The sequence below is a fragment of the Nycticebus coucang genome, chromosome 8 (genome assembly GCF_027406575.1).
Source record: "Nycticebus coucang isolate mNycCou1 chromosome 8, mNycCou1.pri, whole genome shotgun sequence".
In the NCBI taxonomy this organism is placed as follows: domain Eukaryota; kingdom Metazoa; phylum Chordata; class Mammalia; order Primates; family Lorisidae; genus Nycticebus; species Nycticebus coucang.
In genome coordinates this window covers 82,689,741-82,712,327 of record NC_069787.1, presented here as the reverse complement: position 1 = coordinate 82,712,327, position 22,587 = coordinate 82,689,741, and the positions used below count along the sequence as shown (strand labels likewise).

General features: G+C 41.1%; 1 protein-coding gene across 1 annotated transcript in view; it reads right to left on the bottom strand.

Annotated features, from left to right (window-relative positions):
• Nucleotides 1-22,587, bottom strand: part of CTDSPL (CTD small phosphatase like) — a 121,229-nt gene that overhangs the window by 19,742 nt on the left and 78,900 nt on the right. Inside the window, 1 exon segment of the mRNA XM_053599715.1 lies at nt 14,249-14,403. Coding sequence (XP_053455690.1) covers nt 14,249-14,403 — 155 coding nt within the window.

The following is a 22,587-nucleotide window of genomic DNA, read 5'->3' as shown; positions in this document are numbered from 1 at the left end:
TTTTCTATGTTCCCCCCTTTTAATTTAGTGTGTTTCTATCTAGTCCTTCTCCTATGCATTTATATACTACTAAAACAATATTTTAACAATTAATTTACTTACTAGCCTGTAAAGTAAAGGAAATAAGAATCTAGAAATTCTATCCCTAGTATATCTGAAAACACTAAAGATCTGCCCAAACTGGCTCAGTTATTTTCCAAACTCAAGAATAAAAGTTACTTTCTTAGCATATTTAACCCATTCTTTCAAGCATCTCTGAGTTAACAGTAGTAAAAACTCTCACTATACTAAGAGAGAAAAGATGGAGAAGAGTGAGACTCAGATTAAGCAAGCTATTGATTTTTGCATCTGTGCTGCAGGGAACAAGGCCAAGCTGGGGAGCAACAGTCTAGGAAGATTTCATTAATCCTTCACCATTTCCTAAATGTGCACAGTTTCCCTGAGAGTTTGGCTTTAGATTAATGCAAATGCTTCAGTCCACGGGTAAGAATTCTTCTGGACAACTGTGCCCTTGGAAATGCAAGGACGCTCTACAGTGGCAATTCATAGCACTTTGTTACTTCAACTGAACTGTTCAGGTGATGCTTGACTCATTAACTAAAAAATATTCTGAACCAAATTTTCTCTGAAGCCATCATAAAGCCAAAGAAAAGAGAAATTCCAGTTACATAAAGAAGGGCTTTTTCTATACAAAATCATTTGCTCAAATGCACATAGACAGCATTGCTAGGGTAGGGTTGGAGGTGGGGGAGGAAGGGACCATGGCTTTACCATCTGAGGTTTGGGAACAGTATTCATTTCAGTTCTCTTCCTGGAAGTAAATCTCAAATTTCCTGACCTGGCATGGAAATGGCAGCCATGAATAATTAACACTACGGTTATTTCCTCTATGGTACCCACCCCACAAGCCATCATAAATCTCATAGATGTAGTACCTCTTTTTAGTACATGAGATTACTGTTTTCTTCAGATTTTCAGACTCAGGTTTGCACGCTGTGCTTTCCCAAGCCTCAGAGTTCAGGACAGAGATCTTAGGGCCTATTGAAGGAGGGAAGCAAGGGAAACTCCACACTGGTTTTAACTAGAATAGTTGTTTTGCTTATAAGTTCTTCATAATGTTTTAGACGGAAAAAAGTATATTATTACTTTATTAAAAGCCTTAGGCAAATAGCATATAAACATAACTATAAGAAAACAAATTCTTCTGTCCCCTTATGGCATTTTTATGGCTCGCTGCACTGCCGACCTTGTGTTTGTGAGCATCAGTGTGGTGTGTGTTCCAAGCAAGATGATGGAAACAGTTGTTGTCGGGTCCCAGACCTAACAGCATTCCTTCTTGGGAGCAAAGCATTCAAGTGTTCCCCTCAACAATGGCCATCCAAAGGTCAGTGGTTTCTAAGCTTTCTGTGTCTCTAAGTCTTTTCCTCACCCATCAATACCTGACTTTCACAAAGCTTCTCAATAAGGAAGGCCCTTATCCTAGTCCATCCCTAAGGGACAAATATTACTAAGAGGGATTTTTTTTTTCCATTTTTGAGATACTTTACTAAGAAGAATATGTTCCAGCTCCATCCATGTAAACATAAAAGATGTAAAGTCTCCATCCTTTTTATGGCTGCATAGTATTCCATGGTATACAAATACCACAATTTTTTTAAGTTAAATTGTAGCTGTGTACATTAATGCAATTATGGGGTACAATATGCTGGTTTTATATACAATTTGAAATAATTTCATCAAACTTGTTAACATCACTGCATTTTCTTAGTTATTGTGTTAAGACATTTATATTACTAAAAGGGATTTTAATAATCCAGATAAAGATGTCATTTCCAATAGGCAAGCAAAAGATCGCTACTTCATGCTTTACACCAAAATAAATTCCAGTTTTTTTTTTTTTTTTTTGAGACAGTCTCACTCTGGCTTCCAGGGTAGGCTGCCATGGTGTGTCACAGCTCACAGCAACATCAAACACGTGGGCTCAAGTGATCCCTCTTGCCTCAGCCTCCTGAATAGCTGGGACTATAGGAGCCAGCCATAGCACCATAGCCAAACCAGAGATGGGCAGAGGCACTCCACCCTCAGGGCCCAAAGAAAACTTTCAGGTTCTGGTTTGGAGGCCAGCGCAAGCCTGGATTTCTGGCCCTGTGCTGTAGCATCCCAGGCTACCAGGGCTCCTAACGTTGCCTGGTTCCCTCGAGGTCCAGAATGGCCAGCACCGCTCCTTATGTGTCCTGGGGCCTTTCAGTCAGGTGCAAATATTGCAGGGGATCTCAAGACTTGAATCCTAGGGCTAAGCTGGCCTGTGGGTAGGCTTGGGTTCAGTACCACATGCTAAGTGGTGGGCGGGGGGGTGTCCAAGGTTATCATTACTAAGTGCAGGTTACTTCAGCTAAGCTCTGTTTTTTGGCAAGATAGTTCAAAGGTTCATGCAGGCTGATCTAGCATTTCATGTGAAGGACACAAGTCAGTGGTTTATTAATCTAATACCAGGATAAATTATACAAGGAACCTTCTTCTTGTTTATTTTATTCTGGAATCCTATATTGCTGACTATAGATTTGTGGGGAAAGAGTCAAGTTTCCTCAGTGAGATTTTTACACTTACAAATGCTTTCATTTGGCACTTTACAGATGGCTATGAATTAACTTTGAGAAAAACCAGTAGGAGCAAAGGGACAGATCTACTTGCCACCTGTTTAATAGAGGTAACTTTGCAGGAACAATACGTGGAACTATTTTATATAAAAGTTGAAAAGAGTCTCCTGGTATTAAGACGATTGGGTATCTCCCCTCAAACACTGGATAAAAAGTTGTGTTGCTTGATTAATCTTTTTGATCAAAGCCAGTTTCCCAACAAAGCCGAACCCCCAGCATGTAGACAAAGTCAGAATTACTCCCAAAACTCTTGCAACCTCTTAGCTGATGGGAGCGTTAGCATTTAGAGAAAATGAAATTATCTAAACTTCCTGGGGAATATGTAAGCGACACACACTACTAAAGTCTTTCAAGTCAACTTATATTCATAAAATCCATTCCTTTCAGTGTAAGAGTGCTATGTCTCTTTGGTGTTCCCAGAAAACATGTGAAAAAAACCAAAAGAAAGACAGATGAACAGATTTGAATCAGGTATTCTGAATCATATAATCTTTAAAGACTAAAATAATCAATCTAAGGATGTAGGATTGATACAGACATCTTGCCTGTAAATTTCTTTTGAGTCAGGTATCAGTTTGCTTTTTGCTGACCAGCCTCAGGCTGGTGGCTTTGCTGGCAGAGCACAAGGAAGAGAAGGGACTGTGGGGTCAGTGAAGGAGGAATGGCTGGTGCATGCCCATGCTGGGTGGAATGCTGGTGAGCCTTCTCACCCAAATTCCAGGGTCGACAACAGAAGTGGAGTGGAACAAGGGAGTGCTCAGTTGGCACAGAGTTATAACACAGCTGGCTTGTGGGGTAAAGTGTGTCCTGTATGTTCAGGGAATATATTAATAATTATGGTGATTTCTCTAAAGTTATCCCTACAGCCAAGTTATCAATGCTGTTAAGTTAGAAATGGTCTGGTCACCTGGGGCTTTGTGAGCCCAGTTCCAGTGGGAGAGAACCTCCTACAAAGAACCAACCATGTCTGTGTAAAGTATGTTTTCCCCAGTTTACAGAATTGGGGCCAAGGTGCTGGGGTGGAGGTGAAGGCTCCAAGCTACCTCACCCTGATACGCTTAGAGCCCTTCCCGGAGAGCAAGGTTAACAGACGCTAGCTGTCCTGCATTTCCTGAGAAAGAAACCCATCTCAGTATAGAAATTCCTGCTTACAGTTTAAAATGCAGCTTCATTTTTGTTTTTCACAGAACAGAGCTGTTTATACTACATGGTAAAATTCAACATATGCAAGAACATAAAGAGATCTTTTATATTAGTAGTAGGTCCAAAGCCACAAGATTCTATGAATGTTTCAATAAAATGGGATAAATACATAATACATACACTTGGTATGGGAATGACCTGCCTCTGGTCACCCTGGAGAAAAAGAAAAAAAAAAAATCATTGTCAGGTTTGAAGAGAAAGAGATCATATTCCCGAAAGACACTTCAAAACACTCTCAAGTACAGCAGCTTAAGATTTCCCATTCTCTGTACCTCAGAGGAACTCAAAGACTTTCCATAGTTAGGGCGTGAGCTCCAATCTGTCTGTCTCCCAGACAGCCCCACCCCCCAACAAACCAGGCCGGGTTCCAGAGGCTCACTAACCATCTTGTTTATTTAAACAGTGCCTCCCTTACTCCCAGGAATTTAATCCTTAATTTAAAAGCAAATCTGAAAACTCATACTAGACTTTAATCCTTGATTCTAATAACTGGTTTGTTTCTTTTTTTTAAGCAAGTTTTTCCCTAAAAAGCCTAAGTCAATATAATATGTAGAAACAAGAAGACAAGCTCACCAGATTACCATAAACCCCCTCATCATTCTAGTTCTTCCTCTAGGGGAGGTCAAAAAAGAGGGGACAGGCAAGGTACAAGGAGTTCCCTCCCAGGTCATAGACAGGGAGGCTGCTTTTTCCTTTAAGAGGAACAGAATTTGTATTCACAGGCAGTGTTAAGAAAATTCAGGCCTTAAGGAAGGGCTTCAACCATTCTTCAGCTCCAAATGCCAGCCATTCCAAAGCTAGTTGGTAGATGCTAATAAACAAATCTATTTTCACTGAGCATTTCTAGCTTGTGTTTTTTCTTCCTTTTCAGATGTCCTGATAAGGAGATGAACTGCTTCATGTCTTGCACACCGAAAGGCTTGTGAAAAGATGTGTCCTTTGTTATTTTAGGGAGTCACAGTGATAAGGTCACATGTGAAGGTGACAAGTCTGATGATTGGCTATGGCAGGTGGCTGGCACCTTTCTGAGCTCTGTTCTGACACGAGGAATCATTTGGCAACTTTTTGACTATCTCCAGTCCCAGGACATCACTTCTACAGTATAAGAGAAACTACCATTTCCTTTTGAGATGGTCTCAATGGCTCTTTTCTTTTTCGGGAGACTCTAAATTGCCCCCTGACGTTATTCAAGGCAGAGCTAGGCTGCTCTCCAACAGATGGTACCGTCAAATCAAATACTAGTTTTCAAGGACTTGCACCAAGAAATTCATTTCAGAAGCTCTTATTTTGTTCTCACCATTGGACCTGGGAGAAGGTTAGTACTCTTGGTGGGAAAGATTTTAACTAGAAATTCATAAGCCCGTTGGGTTACTTTAGAGCACTGTTTTTCAACCTTTTTTAAACTCATGGTACACTTGAACCTATAGTTAAACTTCCACGGCACACTTGAATTATGCTGATAAAAAAAAAAAAAAGAAGGAGGGTGGCACCTCTGGCTCAAAGGAGTAGGGTGCTGGGCACCATATGCCAGAGGTGGCGGGTTCAAACCCAGCCCTGGCCAAAAACTGCAAAAAAAAAAAAAAAAAAAGAATTAAAAAAGAGAATATAGGACGGCGCCTGTGGCTCAGTGAGTAGGGCACCAGCCCCGTATACTGAGGGTGGTGGGTTCAAACCTGCCCTGGCCAAACTGCAACAAAAAATAGCCAGGCATTATGGTGGGTGCCTGTAGTCCCAGCTACTTGGGAGTCTGAGACAAGAGAATCACCTAAGCCCAAGAGCTGGAGGTTGCTGTGAGCTGTGATACCATAGCACTCTATTGAGGGTGACAAAAAAAAAGAATATACTATGCTTTGAACGTCTTTCAAAAATTAATTTAATTAATGATTTTCTGTTTTTTTTTTTTTTTTTTTTTTTTTTTTTTGAGACAGTCTCACTTTGTCGCCCTTGGTCGTCCTTGGCATCATACTTCACAGCAACCTCAAACTCTTGGGCTCAAGAGATCCTCTTTCTTCAGCCTCCCAAGTAGTTGGGACTATAGGCACCTGCCATAATGCCCGGCTATTTTTGCTTTTAGAGATGGGGTCTCACTTTAGCTTAGGCTGGTCTCAAGCTCTTGAGCTCAGGCAATCCGCCCACCTCAGCCACCCAGAGTGCTAGGATTACAGGTGTGAGCCACAGAGCCTGGCCCTAATTAACGATGTTTAAAAGTTTTCGCAGCACACCTAAGATCCTATCATGTACATGTATCCTATCTGTATCATGCTACAGGATACAGGTTGAAAATCACTGCATTTGAGTAAGATTTCTCAACTTCAGTATTAGTGACATTTTGGGCCAGATAACTCTTTGTTGTGAGGGCTGTCCTGTATGCTATAGGATTTCTTTTTTATTTTATTATTTTTTTAAGAGACAGGGTTTCATTATGTTGCCTAAGCTGGTCTCAAACTCTCAGTGTGCTAGCCTCATACCCTCCCTCTCCCAATTTAAAAATCACTGAGGTAGAGAATTGCCGTTAGTGAGGGGAACATAGTATGTGCCCTAGGCCTGCAGAGGAGGAACAAAAGAGAAGAATCACTGCTGTTTAGAAGTTATTTAAAAACTGTATCTACCTAAATGACATGAGGAAATGGCATAGCACTCTTGGACAGTTTCCTGGAGTACTCAGCTGTATCTATCAGAGAGAACAAAGGCCTTTCAAAGCAGCTCTTTTGCAATCCTCCAGCCTCATTCTCCATAGTAGATGGGCCTACAAGTGTGCACCACTGTGCATGACTCACTATAGAATCCCCCACCCCCTAGTAGTGACAGTCAAAAATGTCCTCAGACATAGCCAAATGTTCCCTGGAGAGCAAAATCACCCCCAGCCGAGAAGCAATGCTCTAGTGGGAGAGTGCAGACATCCCTACACGTATGTGCACCTTCAGAACCACACATTTGATGAGATGAGCGCATCAGTGATGCAGGATACAGTGACACATCTGAAGGGCTTGACAAATCAATGTCTATGCGCAAGCAAAAGTGCTGATTTAGGAAGGTATTTGGGCTTGAAAATTACCTCAGGGGCTTACATGTAAGATATGTGTGTATATACCCAGGGGCTTACATGTAACGTATGTGTGTATATACACAGGGTATACACTCTTTGTGAGTGCCCAGTAATCCCTTTATGCTGTCCTCACCCTTAAAGGTCCTTCATGTTCTTTGCCATTAGAGCCTTCTGGGTGCTCGCTCATCCTAGGCTCTGGAGGCTACTGGCCTACAGGTCCAAGGTATAGTTGTAATGGTGGCAATGGCCACTGTTGCAGTAGCAGCCTGAACTGGAAGGCTCCAAATCTCTATTTCTCCAGGGCAAAGTAAATATGCAAGGTGGATGGAACCCTAGAGGTCACCTGTCCCATTCAGTCCATGGTTTCCCCTCTTTCTCTAGCATGCTGAGTCCAGAGGGGGAGGGGCACTCATGGATTCAGCAGTAGGGTTGGGCCTAGAATCTGCTTCTACATCTGATGGGCCTGGGCTTTGTGTTCTGTGTCCTGACCAAGCTTATACGAGGGGCAGAGGGTCCTCAACTGGGAATTCGCTGGCCCACCTACACATGGCTCTTTCTTTGGGAACTGGTCTCACAGACTCAATAGTCAAGAGTTATGTAAATAACTACATCATCTCCACTTCAGATTAATAAAGTTAATTTAATTCTTTAAAAAGCTATTTTGGCAAATGTTAATAGAAGGAAATCCATGCATGAATGCTATGTCCAAGTGAACTTCAGCTCTGCCAGAGGAGCTGCTTTGAAAGGCTTTTATTTTCTGATAGATGCAGCTGAGTATTCCAGGAAACTGTCCAGGAGAGCTATGCCATTTCCTCATGTCATTTAATCTAGGTAGATACGATTTTTGAATAACTTCTAAACGGCAGTGATTCTTTTCTTTTGTGTCTCCTCTGCAGGCCTAGGGCACAAACCATGTTCCCCTCACTAACAGCAATTCTCTACCTCAGTGATTTTTAAATTGGGGGAGGGTGGGTATGAGGCTAGCACACTGAGAGAAGATAGATGTCAACTAACCTGGGGCTGAAATATAGATTACAATGGCATCTCATCGCACATACTCCATCAATTTATTTGTCCACACCAATGTACAGTAAGGTTTAATATCTGCCAAGGCAAGTTGCCTTTTATCATTTTCTTTCTAACAATTTCTCAGCTATTCTTTGACATTTGCTCCTTATAAACTTAAGTCTTTCTATCTAGAAACAGCACATTTTTTCATAAACATGAGCCATCATTTCAAACCCTTTTTTTCCAGACAGAGTCTCACTTTGTTGCCCTGGGTAGAGTGCCGTGGTGTCATAGCTCACAGCAACCTCAAACTTTTGGGCTCAAGTGGTTCTCTTGCCTTAGATTCCTGAGAAGCTGGGACTACAGGTGCCCACCCCAACACCCAGCTATTTTTAGAGATGGGGTCTCGCTCTTGCTCAGGCTGGTCTTGAACTCCTAAGCACAGGTGATGCACCTGCCTTAGCCTCACAGAGTGCTAAGATTACAGGTTTGAGCCGCTGCATCCAGCCCATCACATCAAAATCTTTTAATGATCCTGATCATTTTGTCTTTTGGGTTTTCTACATAAACAATCACACCGTCTGTATATAAGACTAATTTTGTATCTTTTCCATATTTATCACAATTGTTTTATTTTCTTATCTTATTCCAAGAGCCAGAAACTACCAATGGTTTTCCTAGGTTGTTTTCTGTTTATTTTTAGAAGACAGCTTTTATCATGTTTAAACAGTTTTCTTCTTGTTTGGCTGCACTGTGACTATATATAAAGGTTTGCAGGTTATTACATACTTCATATATCAGACCTTTTGTCATTATATAATGGTCCTCTTTATCCTAGTTAATGCTTTGACTTAGCCTGAATTCTGCTTTGTCGGATATTAATACTGACACTCTTGTTAGATATATTTTGCCCATCTCTTTTTTCCCCATCATCTGTTATCACTGTATGGTAGTGTGTCAGAAACTATTATTCACCTACTCTAAGTGTCATTAGCAAGTTTACCAAATAATCCCAGTATTCTTTCTGTATACATGGTAGTATTATATACTTCCATGCCCCTTGAAGTTAGGTGTGGTCCTGTGACTTACTTTGGCAAAGAAAATATAAGTTAAAATGAAGAATGTTAACTCTGAGTGAAAACTTTAAGAGCCAGTATAAGCTGGGCACAGTGGGTCACACTGATAATTCTAGCAACTGGGGAGGCTGAGACTGGAGGATTGTTTGAGCCTAGAAGTTTGATATCAGTCTGGGTAACCTAGTAAGGCTCTATCTTTAAAACAAATTTTAAAAATTAGCTACCTGGGAAGAGAGAATCTCTTAAGCCCAGGGCTATGATCACACCACTGAACTCCAGCTTGGAAGACAGAATGAGACCTGTCTTTAAATAATAGTGATAAAGAGCCGCACCTGTGGCTCAAGGAGTAGGGCGCTGGCCCCATACACCAGAGGTGGTGGGTTCAAACCCAGCCCTGGCCAAAAACTGCCAAAAAACAAAACAAAACTAAATAATAATGATAATAGCCAATGTAGTTTTCTTCTGTTGTGACAATCATGAAAGCAAAGAGATGGGACCTTCCTTCCTCAGTCTAGGTCCTTATCCTCAATAGCAAGGATAAGATGGTTACACCATCCAGTACAGTTGCTGCTTTGTCACATGTGGCATTGAGCACATGAAATGTGGCTACTCCAAATTAAGATATGTTTTAATGCAAAATTCACATATGACTTTGAAGAACTAGTAAGATAAAAAGAACATAAATTATCTCACTAAAATGTTTTTCCTTTTGATCATATGTTAGAATAATACTTTGGATATAGTTGGTTAAATAAAATGGATTATTAAAATTAATTTCACCTGTTATAAAAATATTTCTATAAATGTGGCTACTAGAAAAATTTACTTTATATATGTGACTCACATTTTATTTCTATTGGATAGTGCTACAGAAAAGAAGGCTCAATCTATCATAAACAAGTAGCATGAGTGAAAAATAAACTGTTATTGTTTTAAACCTTGGAGGTTCTGAGATTGTTACTGAAGCATAACAAAAGCTATACCGACTAGCACATCCAATCATTAGTCATTTCTCTCTCCTCCTGTGTGAAAGAGCTCTGATTGTGTTGAGAGCAGGAATATGCTGGGCTAAATTCTTCCCTTTTCAAGCCTCCCTTGTTGCTGTAGGGTAGCCATGTAACAAAGTTCTGGCCAATAAGATGTAAGCAGAAGTCTCTTGGGGTTTTCTGTGAAAGCAATTACTTTCCATAAGATGGACAAAACATGGCTAGTGCCATCCCTCCTGGTCTTTTCCTCTTAAATGTAAATAAGATACCTGAAACTTGAGACTTTGAGATCACACATAAGCAGGAGGATGAAGGCAAATAGGCCAAGGATGTAGACCAGAAAGATGGAAAGACAAAAGAACAGAGAGAGATGAGGCTCCTGATGGCAGCATCATGCATCTAAACCAGCCCCAGCAACTACCTGACTCAAGACTTTTTATGTGCGAAAAATAATCCTGTTTAAGCTATTGTTTGTCAGCTTTCTTTTACTTGAGGCCAAAATCATTCTTGTCTGATAACAAGTATATTCTTGAAAACAGTGCACCACTGAATTCATCAAACCAATCTTGGTCTTTCTTTAGGAGAATTGAAAGAAAGGTTTTAGGCCTACTCTTTGTTATGTTTACTATTTGTTATCTGTTATTTCTTTTTCCCTTTCCTTAATTTTGATGGGTTGTTCACATTTCTGTTTATTTCTCCTTTCTCCCTCTGTGAATTCTGAGGATCTATTTTCCAATTTTGCCACTTGTTAAGTCCTATTCCTAACAGTTCTTCATTTTTAATACTTGTAACTCTCAATCTCACCCAGCTTTTTACTTTTTGTCTCCTCTCTGAATCATTACATGTCTGAAAATATACTACTTTTCCCTCAAAAGATGAATGATATCTAGGTCACATGCAGAATTTTTAGTTTCTGACTTTTTTCTCTCAGTAGCTTATAAGCATTTTCTCACAGTCTTCTGGCTATAATACTGTTAATAAGAATTCTGATACTAATATTGCTTTCTACGAAAGTAACTTCTTCTGGTGGCTTCTTCTGATAAGATTTTCTATGAAAATAACTTCTTCTGGTGGCTTCTTCTGGTAAGATTTTCTCTTTAGCTTTAGATTTCAGAATCTCAATAGCAAGTATTTAGGTACCTGCCCCTACCTGCCCCACTAATCCTGCTATGGATTGGTGAGCACTTCCAATCTGCAGATTCAAGGTTTGTTTTCAGCCTGAGAAAAATGTCTTCTACTACTTTCCATTTGTACAATGGGTCTCCTAAATCTTTTTTGCCCTCTCACAAAAATAAATAAAATAAATAAAATGGATTATTAAATTTAATTTCTTTGTGAATTATATTTCTTCTCTTGCTTTTCCAGAACATTAACTCAGTTCTCAGTAGTGATCATTCTTGTTCTCCTTTTTCTGTTTATTAAATTTTTATATTTAGAAATTATGAGTTTTTTTTTAAGTTCTAAATGTTTCCTCTGTACTCATAATTCATTTCCTGAGTTGTCTGTTGGAGTTCTCGTCTGTCTCTTCCATTGATTTTACCTCAGTATGTGTCCGATTTGTGTTTCAACTTGGACTTTCTCAGCTAAGACTGCCTTTTTCCTTGCTCACACGAGGTGCAGTGCTCCCTTACTTTCTGTGCAGTTCAGTTCATCATATTTTCTGGTAAGTGGCAAACAGGGGCACACTGCAAGGCCCAGCAAGGAATGCTGTTTTTATGGCTCACCAGAGCCCAAGTTGACAAACCACGAAGAGATGAACAAAGCTCCTAAACCCACTGGTTCCTCCAGGATACAAGAACTGAAAGCAATCCAGCTCACCAGAGCAGCCCTTCCAAGGACCACACACATCAAGTGGGTAGTGCATGACCTTTCCCAGGGAGCCTACAGGCTCGGTGACGGCTGAATGACCTCATGAGACTATGTATTTCAAGTTTTAGTCTGAGGACTCTAGGAGAAAGCAAGCATTCTCCTGTGCTTCTCTCTCTCTCTCTTTTTTTTTTTAACATCTTGGTTCATTCTTTTTTTTTTTTTTTTGTAGAGACAGAGTCTCACTTTATGGCCCTCGGTAGAGTGCCGTGGCCTCACACAACTCCTGGGCTTAAGCGATTCTCTTGCCTCAGCCTCCCAAGTAGCTGGGACTACAGGCGCCTGCCACAACGCCCGGCTATTTTTTCGTTGCAGTTAGGCTGGGGCTGGGTTTGAACCCACCACCCTCGGTATATGGGGCTGGCGCCTTACCGACTGAGCCACAGGCGCCGCCCTCTCCTGTGCTTCTCATTGGGTTCTACAAGAACTGCATCCTGTGCTTGTTCTCTCCTCTGGAGATGTCAGGAAAACAGGGGGTCTTAATGTACTTTTCAGACTCTACACCAGTAGGCCACATAGGTTTATCCAGAGAGGAAATTTTAACGGTCAGAGCCACATGCTCAGGCTGTCATCTCCCCAGAATAACTATTTTATTTTAAAATAGTTAAAATAACTTTAAAAATAACTTTTTTAATTATAAAAGTAATTTAAGTTTACTTTATAAAAATTAGGAAAGAAAAAAGCACAAAGGAAAGGAAAATATTCTACATATAATCCTAATAACATGAGATAACTTCTTCATATTTTGGCATATGTCCTTCTAGTCTTATAAATACTTGTGTGTGTGCATGTGAAAGATTTTATATATATACTTATGAATATACTTACCTGTGATATTTTAGCCTGCTTTTTACTACATGATATATTGTGAACATGTCTTTACAGCAGTTATATTTGTGACATGTCATTTTGAAGGGCTAAATGTTATTCGATTGTATGGTTATTCTACATTTTTTTTTTTTTGAGACAGAGCCTTAAGCTGTCACCCTGGGTAGAGTGTCATGGCATCACAGCTCAAAGCAACCTCCAATTCCTGGGCTCAAGCGATTCTCCTGCACCTCCCAAATAGCTGGACTACAGGCGCCTGCCACAACACCCCGGCTATTTTTTGGTTGCAGCCATCATTTGGTTGCAGCCATCATTGTTGTTTGGTGGGCCAAGGCTGGATTCGAACCTGCCAGCTCAGGTGTATGTGGCTGGTGCCTTAGCCGCTTGAGCCACAGATGCCAAGCCAATTCTACATATTTTTTAACCAACTGCCTATTGCTGAACATCAGGTTGCTTATGATTTGACCATAATCTATGCTGGATGGTATCTTATGGTCCAATCTTTGCACATTCATAATTATGCTCACAAAGTAGATTTGCTTGCATCAACAAATGGGGATATTTTTAAGGTTTTAAGATCATATTGTCAAATATTCCTCCAGAAAGATGTAATCAATTAATACTTTTGCCAATAACCTACTTACATCCTCTATCTTCCCTCCCACCACCCTATGCCAAACCCAAATGTTATCTTTAAAAATATCTGACAGATGGAAAAGGGTATCTCATTATTTAGTTCACATTCCCTTCCTTACTAATTATGTTGAACATTTTTTCATGTTTATATGTGTAACAATGTTATAATTTTTTTCATGTTTGACCAACTGTATTACTTTGTGAATTACCTGTCCATGTCTTTTGCTTATGCTATTTGGAACATAAAACTTTGTCTTTTGTGTCTTCAATCTCAACTATCTTTATGATGAATAATATTCTTTGCCTTTTTCAGTGATTTTACCTAAATTCTATTTTGACTGAAATTAATATTGTAACCCCTGTTTTCTTTTTGTTTATACTTGTATAATGTCTGTTTGTTCATCCTTACTTCCATTTTTAACTGTTCTGAGTCACTCTGTTTCAGATTTGTCCTTTAGACAGCATGTAGGTAGATTTTGGGTTTTTACCTCTTGTGACAAATTTTTTGTGACTTTAAAAAATTTGATACCCCCCAAAAAATAACACACATATTTGTTATTAAGGCAGTTAAACTCAATTATATTTATTGTCAGATCTCTGTTTCTTTTCTTCTGTCAGGTCTCTGTTTCTTTTTTTGCCTTCCTATTTGTGTGTCTGCTACTGGTTCTTAAACTATTTAATACATTCGAATTCCCAAGAGAAAAGGTTATGAAAATGTGAAGTGATACTTAAAATTCTCTTCAGACATGTTCTTTTGTTTCTAAATGGGGATGACTGAGAGAGCCTTTATCTAAAACGAATAAATTTCTTTTTTTGAAATTTTAAATCCAGTAAATGGCTGCACATACTGTCACATGTTCTTATTAGGAATATTGGTCAAGGATGGGTCAGATGGCACTGTTGCAGTCTCAGTGACTACACAGTTTCCCCATCAGTACTGACCTTCCGGAGCCCACCATTCTCCTCCACCAGTGGCGGAAGCACATTGGGGCTGCTGGGCGGAGGGGCCTCCACATTGTAATCACGGAAGCAGCAGAAGAAGGAGCTGAGGATGCTGCGGCTCCTCTGCTTCTTTAAGCTGATGTTGCATTGTGAAGCTGGAAAGAAAAAAAGAGCACACTATAGCCAACTGCAGGATGTTCCAGTCATTGTAATACAATGATGTAAAATTCCAATGTGCTGTTGTCCCCAAGAGTCCTGATTCCAGGGGGCCTGCTTAGGAGAAGATGAGGGGCCTCTAGAAATTACTCTAAAGGATTGTTAATCCCATGCAAATCCTAGGGGTCAGCTTGTCCATGAAGTCCAATGCCTGCAAAGAACCCCTTTGACCTTAGCCCAGCAGAGGCTGCTGGCTCATTAACTGTACTGTCCTCAGGCTCAGTCACCTTCTGCATTCCTGGACCCAGCAAGTGAAGTATTCCCACCCCACACTGTTACTTCAAAACAAACATCCTTTTCAGGCATAAATCTGACTTGACACTCCCTGCTCACTATAGAAATGTCTAACTACATGGGTTAAGAAGCAAGATACGTAAGGGCACAAAGGACTCCCTTCTTAAACTTCACCATTTGTCACAAAGTTGATGGGGTACTGGACCCACAGTGCTCAGGGATGAAGACTTCCATTACACTGAAACACACAGCAGGAGATAGAGGTTGGAGACATGTTCTTCTGCTGAGCTGGGCTAGCCAGGACACAGCCGTCTTTGTGAATCCTGGGCAATACTATGCCTTGGCCTGTCCTGAACTAAGGGCACTGGAGGAGTGACAATCCGTTGTGTTTAACCACAGCTCAAGACAAGCTGCCACAAGTCAGGAATAAAAGGCAAAAATTGGTATAGATGAAAAACACCCCTCAGGGAAAGACTGACAAGTTAGAGGGGCAGGAGCTTTGCCTGGGAATGTAGCTGGGGCTGTCCCACCACATACCATGCCTGGGTGGGTCAGCAGTGCTCTGAGGAGAGGCCACAGGCAAGGAACCATGTTTAGAGTTAATGGGAAAATCATCAAAGCAGGCAATGATTTAAATCCACATGATAGCTATGCAAGTTTATTTCTCCCAAAAAGCAATTTTGGCACAATTCTTTTTGTGAACTTGTAAGTATTTGCATAGTACCTTTCCCACAAGAGATCACAAAATCTTTGCTACTAGTTTTGGGGTTCTCTTCTGTCAGCAGCAAAATTGAATGTATTCAAATGGAAATTCTGAAAAAAGATTAAAAAGCTGTTTTTACTAAAAAAAATTAGCATGGTAGTGTGTGCCTATAGTACAAGCTACTCAGGAGGCTGTGGCAGGAGGGTCGCTTGATCCCAGGAGTTTGAAGTTGCAGTGAGCTGTGATGATGCCCTGCACTCCAGCCTGGACAACAGAGCAAGATCATGTATTAAAAACAAACAATTAAAAAAAGGAAAGCTGTTTCTCCAGCAAGTCCACAGAGATGGACAGTTTCTAGCCTAGGTTTGGGCAAATGGCCTGCTAAGTATGAATTTATGATTTTTGCTCACTAAAGATAAGCTTTACAACCATAAGTCCCTGGCAAAACTAGTTGTTTCTGTTTTGTTCATCAGTCCCTAGATGCATGTCACAGAGCACCAGTCATCTCATTTGGGTCCCAATGGCAGGCCAGACCAGACCAGCCATGGGGACCTTCCAAACAGCAGGAATAAATAATGACCACTGTTTACTAAGGGCCAACCCTTTAGTTCCAGTATTTCACAAACCTCATCTCACATAATCCTTATAGCTACCAAGGAGAGAGGTGTTATTGCTGAAAAAATAAAACCGGTTAATTGCTTGTGCCAGGATTCAAACCCAGGTGGACCTGCTTAGAAAGTGTGTGATTTCCCCATGTACCATGCTAAAGACAATCTTGAAACAATTTAGGCCAGCTTAAGAAGGAGAAAACATGCCAATTGGGAAGAAAAGAATTCCAATAAACTTGTGTTTAACATAAATGATTGGCTAAACCATTTCATTGTTACTCTGGGTGTTTTAATTTTTATGCCACACTCAAACAATTTATCCAGGGGAAGAAAAAAATCGTTTCTTTTCCCTTGCTGCTAGTATATTTCTCTGCAAGTAAATTAGATGTTTGTTCATGTCTCAGAGACACTGAGCAGCCTGCAAAAAGCACCTTCCCAGATCTTGTTTTCCTCCTGGGATCACACAAATCTTTCCCATAACTAACCAGCTAACTCATTAACAAACTAACTTACATACTAAAAAAATTCCTAAACCTGGAACTAGTAATTGAAATTTCTACCATATGATTACTTACTATACAGAAGCTATGGGATCAGCACAGTCCCTGGGAGGCCTGCACGCCCCTGATGGTGAATGGCAGCTTACTCAGCTTCTCTCTTGTTTGTATGAGGAGGTGAAGTAGGGATGTGGCCTCACTTCCACAGTTGAGGGAGTTCAGGGCACTTCTGTTAAGTCAGGTTGGCTCTAAGGCCTGCAGGAACCTCTGGGAGGCTTGGGGCTTTCCAATTTTCTAACCACTCTTGTGCAGGTCTGAGACTCTAAAATCAGGCCAGGCAAGGAAATGGAAGGATTTTCTCAGAACCAGCATTAGCCTCTCCCACCCTCAGCATTCACTTGTTCCTGAAAAGGTCTAAAGACGTGCACTCTCTGGTGCAGTGACCCTACCGCCTTCCCTCCCAGCTACAATCCAGAAGACCTTTTATTTGCTCATAATCTGGCAAAAATATTTTGGTTGATAAATGAAATTAAAACCCACAGTTTAATAGATAAATGTTTATATTATAACATTAACTTAAAACACTAGATATAGACTAGTATATCTGATTTAATCATAATTAAGCAAATAAACTAAGAAAGATTACAATTGAGAAAGGATTGGCTATAAACACGCCAAAACATTAACAGTAATTGTCAGACTATGTGTGTTTACACTTCTTCCTTCTGTATTTTCCAAATGCTTTATGGTAATTGTAAATTGCTCTGACAATGGGGGAACAGTAAATAGTTCCTTCAGCAACTTTGTGAGGCTCAGGAGAAAACATATCCTACTTCTCATCCCAAACTTTCAGACTTCTTTCTATGCTTCTTTACTCCAAGCCTGTGAAGTACACCGGGCTACAATGACTAGCCATGGCCGATAGCCACTTCTGCCTATGATGTCACCAAGACAGAACATACCCACCAACCACAACACCAGGGGAGGCCCACATGAAAAGAAAGCACCAAACAAGAGTCCTTTCCCCAGCAGAATGCTCCCGTCTGTTTACACATCTGGCAGCCCCACCCAACCACAAATACCACACCCCCTACCACGCACAAGTGTGGTCTTGTAGCTTCTCTGTTCTTGACTAGCATTTTGCCTCTCACCACCTTTCTTGGCTAGCCCCTTTAAATGTTTCCACTGATAAGTCATTTCAAAGTTTCTTGCTCCTGTGCACACCCAGCCTCTGCCCACCCTAATGCCTGGTTTCCTCCACAGTACCCTTACCACACTGACATCCTTCCCTCCCTTCTCCTTCATAAAGAAGTGGGGATTCTATCTAGAGGTAAAGCCTGGATCAAAAGCTGGATTCTACTGGCATACATTTTTCCCCCCTGACATCTGACAACTGGGAAATAAAACTTACTATATTGGATTTGGTTATATAAATGGTGCTTGAGAAAGCAAAACTAGAAAAATCTCAGGAAGTGATTCTATCTAATCACTCTAAAAACTGGATACAGATATAGGGAAGGCAAAAGAAAGGGTTGAGTGTCCAAATGAGCTCTGCTGGGTTGTTTCCCCTTAGAAAAAGCATAATTCTTTCAAGTGGAGGGGGGAAGCATACACTTGACTTTCTCCACTCCCTTACTCAAGGGAGCATTGTGCCTGCCCAGTCTGCATCTGATCTCAGGAACCTCTTGCCCCAACCTGTACAACCTGTGCACCAAAAAGGAGCATTGAGGAGGACCAAGCAAGCACGAACACAAGAGCAAGCTGGCAGGCCTGGCACAGTCTTCTGTACCAGCTCCCCATGTAGGCTATTATATGCTGCCATTTCTCCAAGGCAGCCCAGTGCAGGCTTGACAGAGGGACCACCTCTTTCTTTTCCTTAGCCTTGCTAATGAAGAGAAGAACATAGCTGGTTCTAACACACGCAGGTGTTTGGGTCATGGGCACAGACAGTCCATAGGGTGAGTAAAGGGAGATCCTTTGCAGAGGCAGATGAAGTGATCCTAAGACTTTCTCTATTTCCTGAGCAGGTGTGAGTACAGCAGAAATCCCAGGGTGGGTTGTAGAGAGCTAGAGATGCTGTGTACTGGCCTCACCCACAGTCCCTCTGTATCACTGGAGGGATGGTGTGAAACTGAGGAAAAGAGGCATGTGGTTCTGTTTTCCTAGATATACCCTGGAGCTAACACTTCTGTCTAGGCCTCTGGACTTGGTGTCATTACAGACCAGCAAATATAGACCAATTCATATGCATTTCTCTCTTTCTCCCCCCAGAGCTGGGGACCTTCCACCTACCAGCACCAGGCTTACCAGGAGCTTATCAATGGGGAGGCTTAATTTGGATACCTAGACAATTGCCTTCTTTCTCTAAGGCAAGATGGGAAGCCTCCGAAATAACCTCCTGGTCTCGCTAGACGGAGTGCTGGCCCAGGAGTAAGAACTTGTATCTTCAAAGCACCAGGTACAGATGGAGAATGTAACAGATTCTGACACTTTTACTTTTTTAGAGACAGTTTCACTTTGTCACCCTCGGTAGTGCTGTGGCGTCACAGCTCATTGCAACCTCCAGCTCCTGGGCTTAGGCGATTCTCTTTCCTCAGCCTCCCAAGTAGCTGGGACTACAGGCACCCGCCACAACACCCAGCTATTTTTTTGTTGCAGTTTGGCCGGGGCCGGGTTCAAACCTGCCACCCTAGTTATACGGGGCCAGCACCCTACTCACTGAGCCACAGGCGCCACCCAGACTCTGACACTTTTTGTCTGCCAGAATCTATTACCCTTCTTTCTGGTACAAGTTCATTAATTTTGCTCTGGGGAACACTCTCACCCTACCAGGTTTAGACTATTATCAAAGCCTGGCCAACCAAAGCCACATGACTAGTTTACGGATGGGCTCATGACCCAGTGGAGGTCAAGGAGAATCTGCTCCAGGATTCACATGAGCACTATTAGAAGAGATATCCTGGAATTGAAGCCGGAGCTACCAAAAGCCATCTTTGCATCTAGCGAGAAGCATCTACCTGAACCTGAAGCCAAAATTAAGAGCAAATTAGCTGAGATATAGAAAGGGATAGATCTCTGATGACATTTTCTGAAGACTTAGTTTTATTAAAACTAGACCTTTCTGAAATTTCCAGTTATGTAAGACAAATTCCCCTTTACTCCTAAGCCAATATAACTGGGTTTATGTTATTTGTAATGGAAAGGATTACCTCAAAAATGTAAGCACCTATGCTAGGCAGTGTAGAAACACTGAGCAATAACACATTCATGCTACGGCTCTGATCCTGACCCTCTCCTTTCCATAGGATCATATCGCAGGATCCCAACCATATGAAGCTTGTGAGTAGTAGGAGAGATACTTGAATAAGCACTTCTGATAAAGAATGAGTTCTGTTAGGATGGAAAAGGGCAGGGCACTCTTGGGCCCCAAAGAAAGACACAGACCCCAGACTGAGGATTGTGAAGACAGCTATGAAAATCGCTTCTTGGAAGAAGTATCTTCTAAGTTGGGCTCAGAATTTCATAAAATTGTTGTGGTAGAGAGAGCAAGGAAGTGGGGAAACATTAATATGCAAAGGGCCTGATGTGAGAGAGAGCACAAAACATTCCAGAAATCAAAGAGGGGGCAAGGAGTGTGAGATCGGTGATAATAGCAGTGTCTTGTAAATAAAAGTGATGAGTCTGGATAGGATCCTATGGAAAAGGGGAGGGGCAAAATCAGAACTGTACCATGAATGGGTCACTGTTTCACCTCTGTAATTGCAATTACTGAGTTTAAGTTTTAAATTATGACTAATACACGAACAGGCTATTAACCTACAGCAAAGATGCTATTTTCAAATCAGACATGTGGGTCATTTAAGAGCCTGGAGTGGAATTTCTTATTTAGAAATCGACTTTAAATACAAAATACACAGAAAGAAAACAGGATTTGGAGTCACATTTGCGTCCAAGTTCCAACCCTGCCACTTGTTACCTGATGTGACTTCCCCAACCTAAGTGGCAATGGTAATATGAGAATAATAATACCTATCCTGCAGGACTGTTGTATGGGTGTAGTAAAATATGTATATTCATATAAGAGAGGAAACCTACCAGTAATTCAAAATATAACAAAAATTTATGTTTGGTTTAGGTACAGTTCAGGTCTCACTGTGAACCCTGAGAATTTAGCTTGTATCCAGACATTAGTCCTTAAAAAAACAGCCTGGTTTTATGAGAAAACCTGTATGTAGGCCCATTTTAGTTTTGTTTATGTGAATTATAAACTTAGAACATTTAAGTAGCTCTTTAAAACTTTATGTTCTATCCAGTAAAGGTTTCTTTGTATAATAATAATGATAATGATAGAAAGTAAACCAACAAAAAGCAGCTTCACATGTGAGGCTTAAAACAAACCACAGGACTCAGGCCTTTTCTATGTAATGATATATTAAATATGGTTAGGACGAAAGTATCATACTTAAAAAACATGAAATATCCAGGCAATGTACACTGAGGCTGACAGTGGGGTTTAGTTCTTCAGTGGCCCAAGCAAATTTGTATAAAGAGCATGTGAACAGAACTACTAAACTGGGTCCACAACCAGTTTGTATGTACAGGCTGAGGGATCATTTATTTTTGAGATAGGGTCTTTTTCTGCAGGCTGGGCTAAAGTGCAGTGGTGTCATCATAGCTCACTGCAAGTTCAAAGATTGGGCCGAGGTGATCCTCCTGCCTCAGCCTCTCGAGTAGCTGGGATGGTAGGGGCACATCATCGCACGCAGCTATTTTTTTAATTATTTGTAGATGTGGGGTCTTGCTATGTTGCTCAGGCTGGTCTCAAACTCCTGGCCTTAAGTGATCCTTTTACCTCAGCTTCCCAAAGTGCTAGGATTACAGAGCCCCTGCACCCAGCCTAAGGGGTCATTTCTGATCATCCTGTTATACTTCCTGATCTAACTAGTTACCTTTAGTATCTAGAAATTGAAATTTTGACCTCAAATAGCCAGCATTTCTTAGCGCTATATCTACCCATGTCACATAACCACCTCCTTCTGATCTGCTTTAGATTCAAGATAAGAGAGGCTTTGTAACTATTCTTAACCCCTGGCTTCAGGACCCAAACCTTTGGGGTCTGTACTCATTCAGAGTCTCACATACCCACCTTCCTGAGCATAACTGCTCCACACACAGAGCTTTCATTTGTCCTTATTCTTGATATGACCTAAAACTCCCTGTGCCCCACTGCCCTCTTACACAAAAAAAGTTGTTCAGGATGAAGATCTGGATGGCTAGAATATAGGTGGAAATGTTTGCTATTCACTACAAATCCATCCCTAATGATACAAGTTTCTCCACAAATGAAGAAATTGCATCTTGGTAGTTACAGAAAACAAAGAAAGCTTGCTTTTAATTTCTGTGACTCCAAGCCAACCTCTCACAGTACAATGTGCCAGCACAAGGCGCCAGATCACCAAAGACCCAGCACGATGTAATTTTTAGAAGAAAAACTGACTTAACACTGATAGATTCTTTGCTTGACCAAACTTTACTCAGACTCCTGAGCCTTTTCTTAGATCCATCTGTGCATTTCCATGTAAAATCCAAATTTAGCAAGAACCTCTCAGTCAATTCAGTTTTGCAAGAATCTCTAATCCTCCACCATCTGATTACTCTTGATATTTAATTGGCTTTCTCATCCTCCATCGTCTCCTAGGTAATGTCTGCTCTACCCTGGCCTGTCTTTATCACAAATCCTGTCAGGTAGCATCTTAAGTCTGTTTTGTGTTGCTATAACAGAATACTTGAGGCTGAGTAGTTTATAAAGAAGTTAATTTGGTTCACAATTCTTTGGAGGTTGAGAAGGCCAGTATTAGGCAGCTCCTCTGGAGAGGGTTTTGTGCTGCTTTAGCACACAGTGAAAAGCAGAAGAGAAGCAGGTTCATGCAAAAAGAGAGCAAACACAAGGAGGAGTCTTGCTTCCAAGGCAAACTAATCTAGTTGCCAAAGAGCAAGAACTCACTCCTGCTAGATAGTGTTAATCTATGCAGGAAGGATCTGCTCCCATGACCAAACACTTCCCATTAGTCCCTAGCCCTC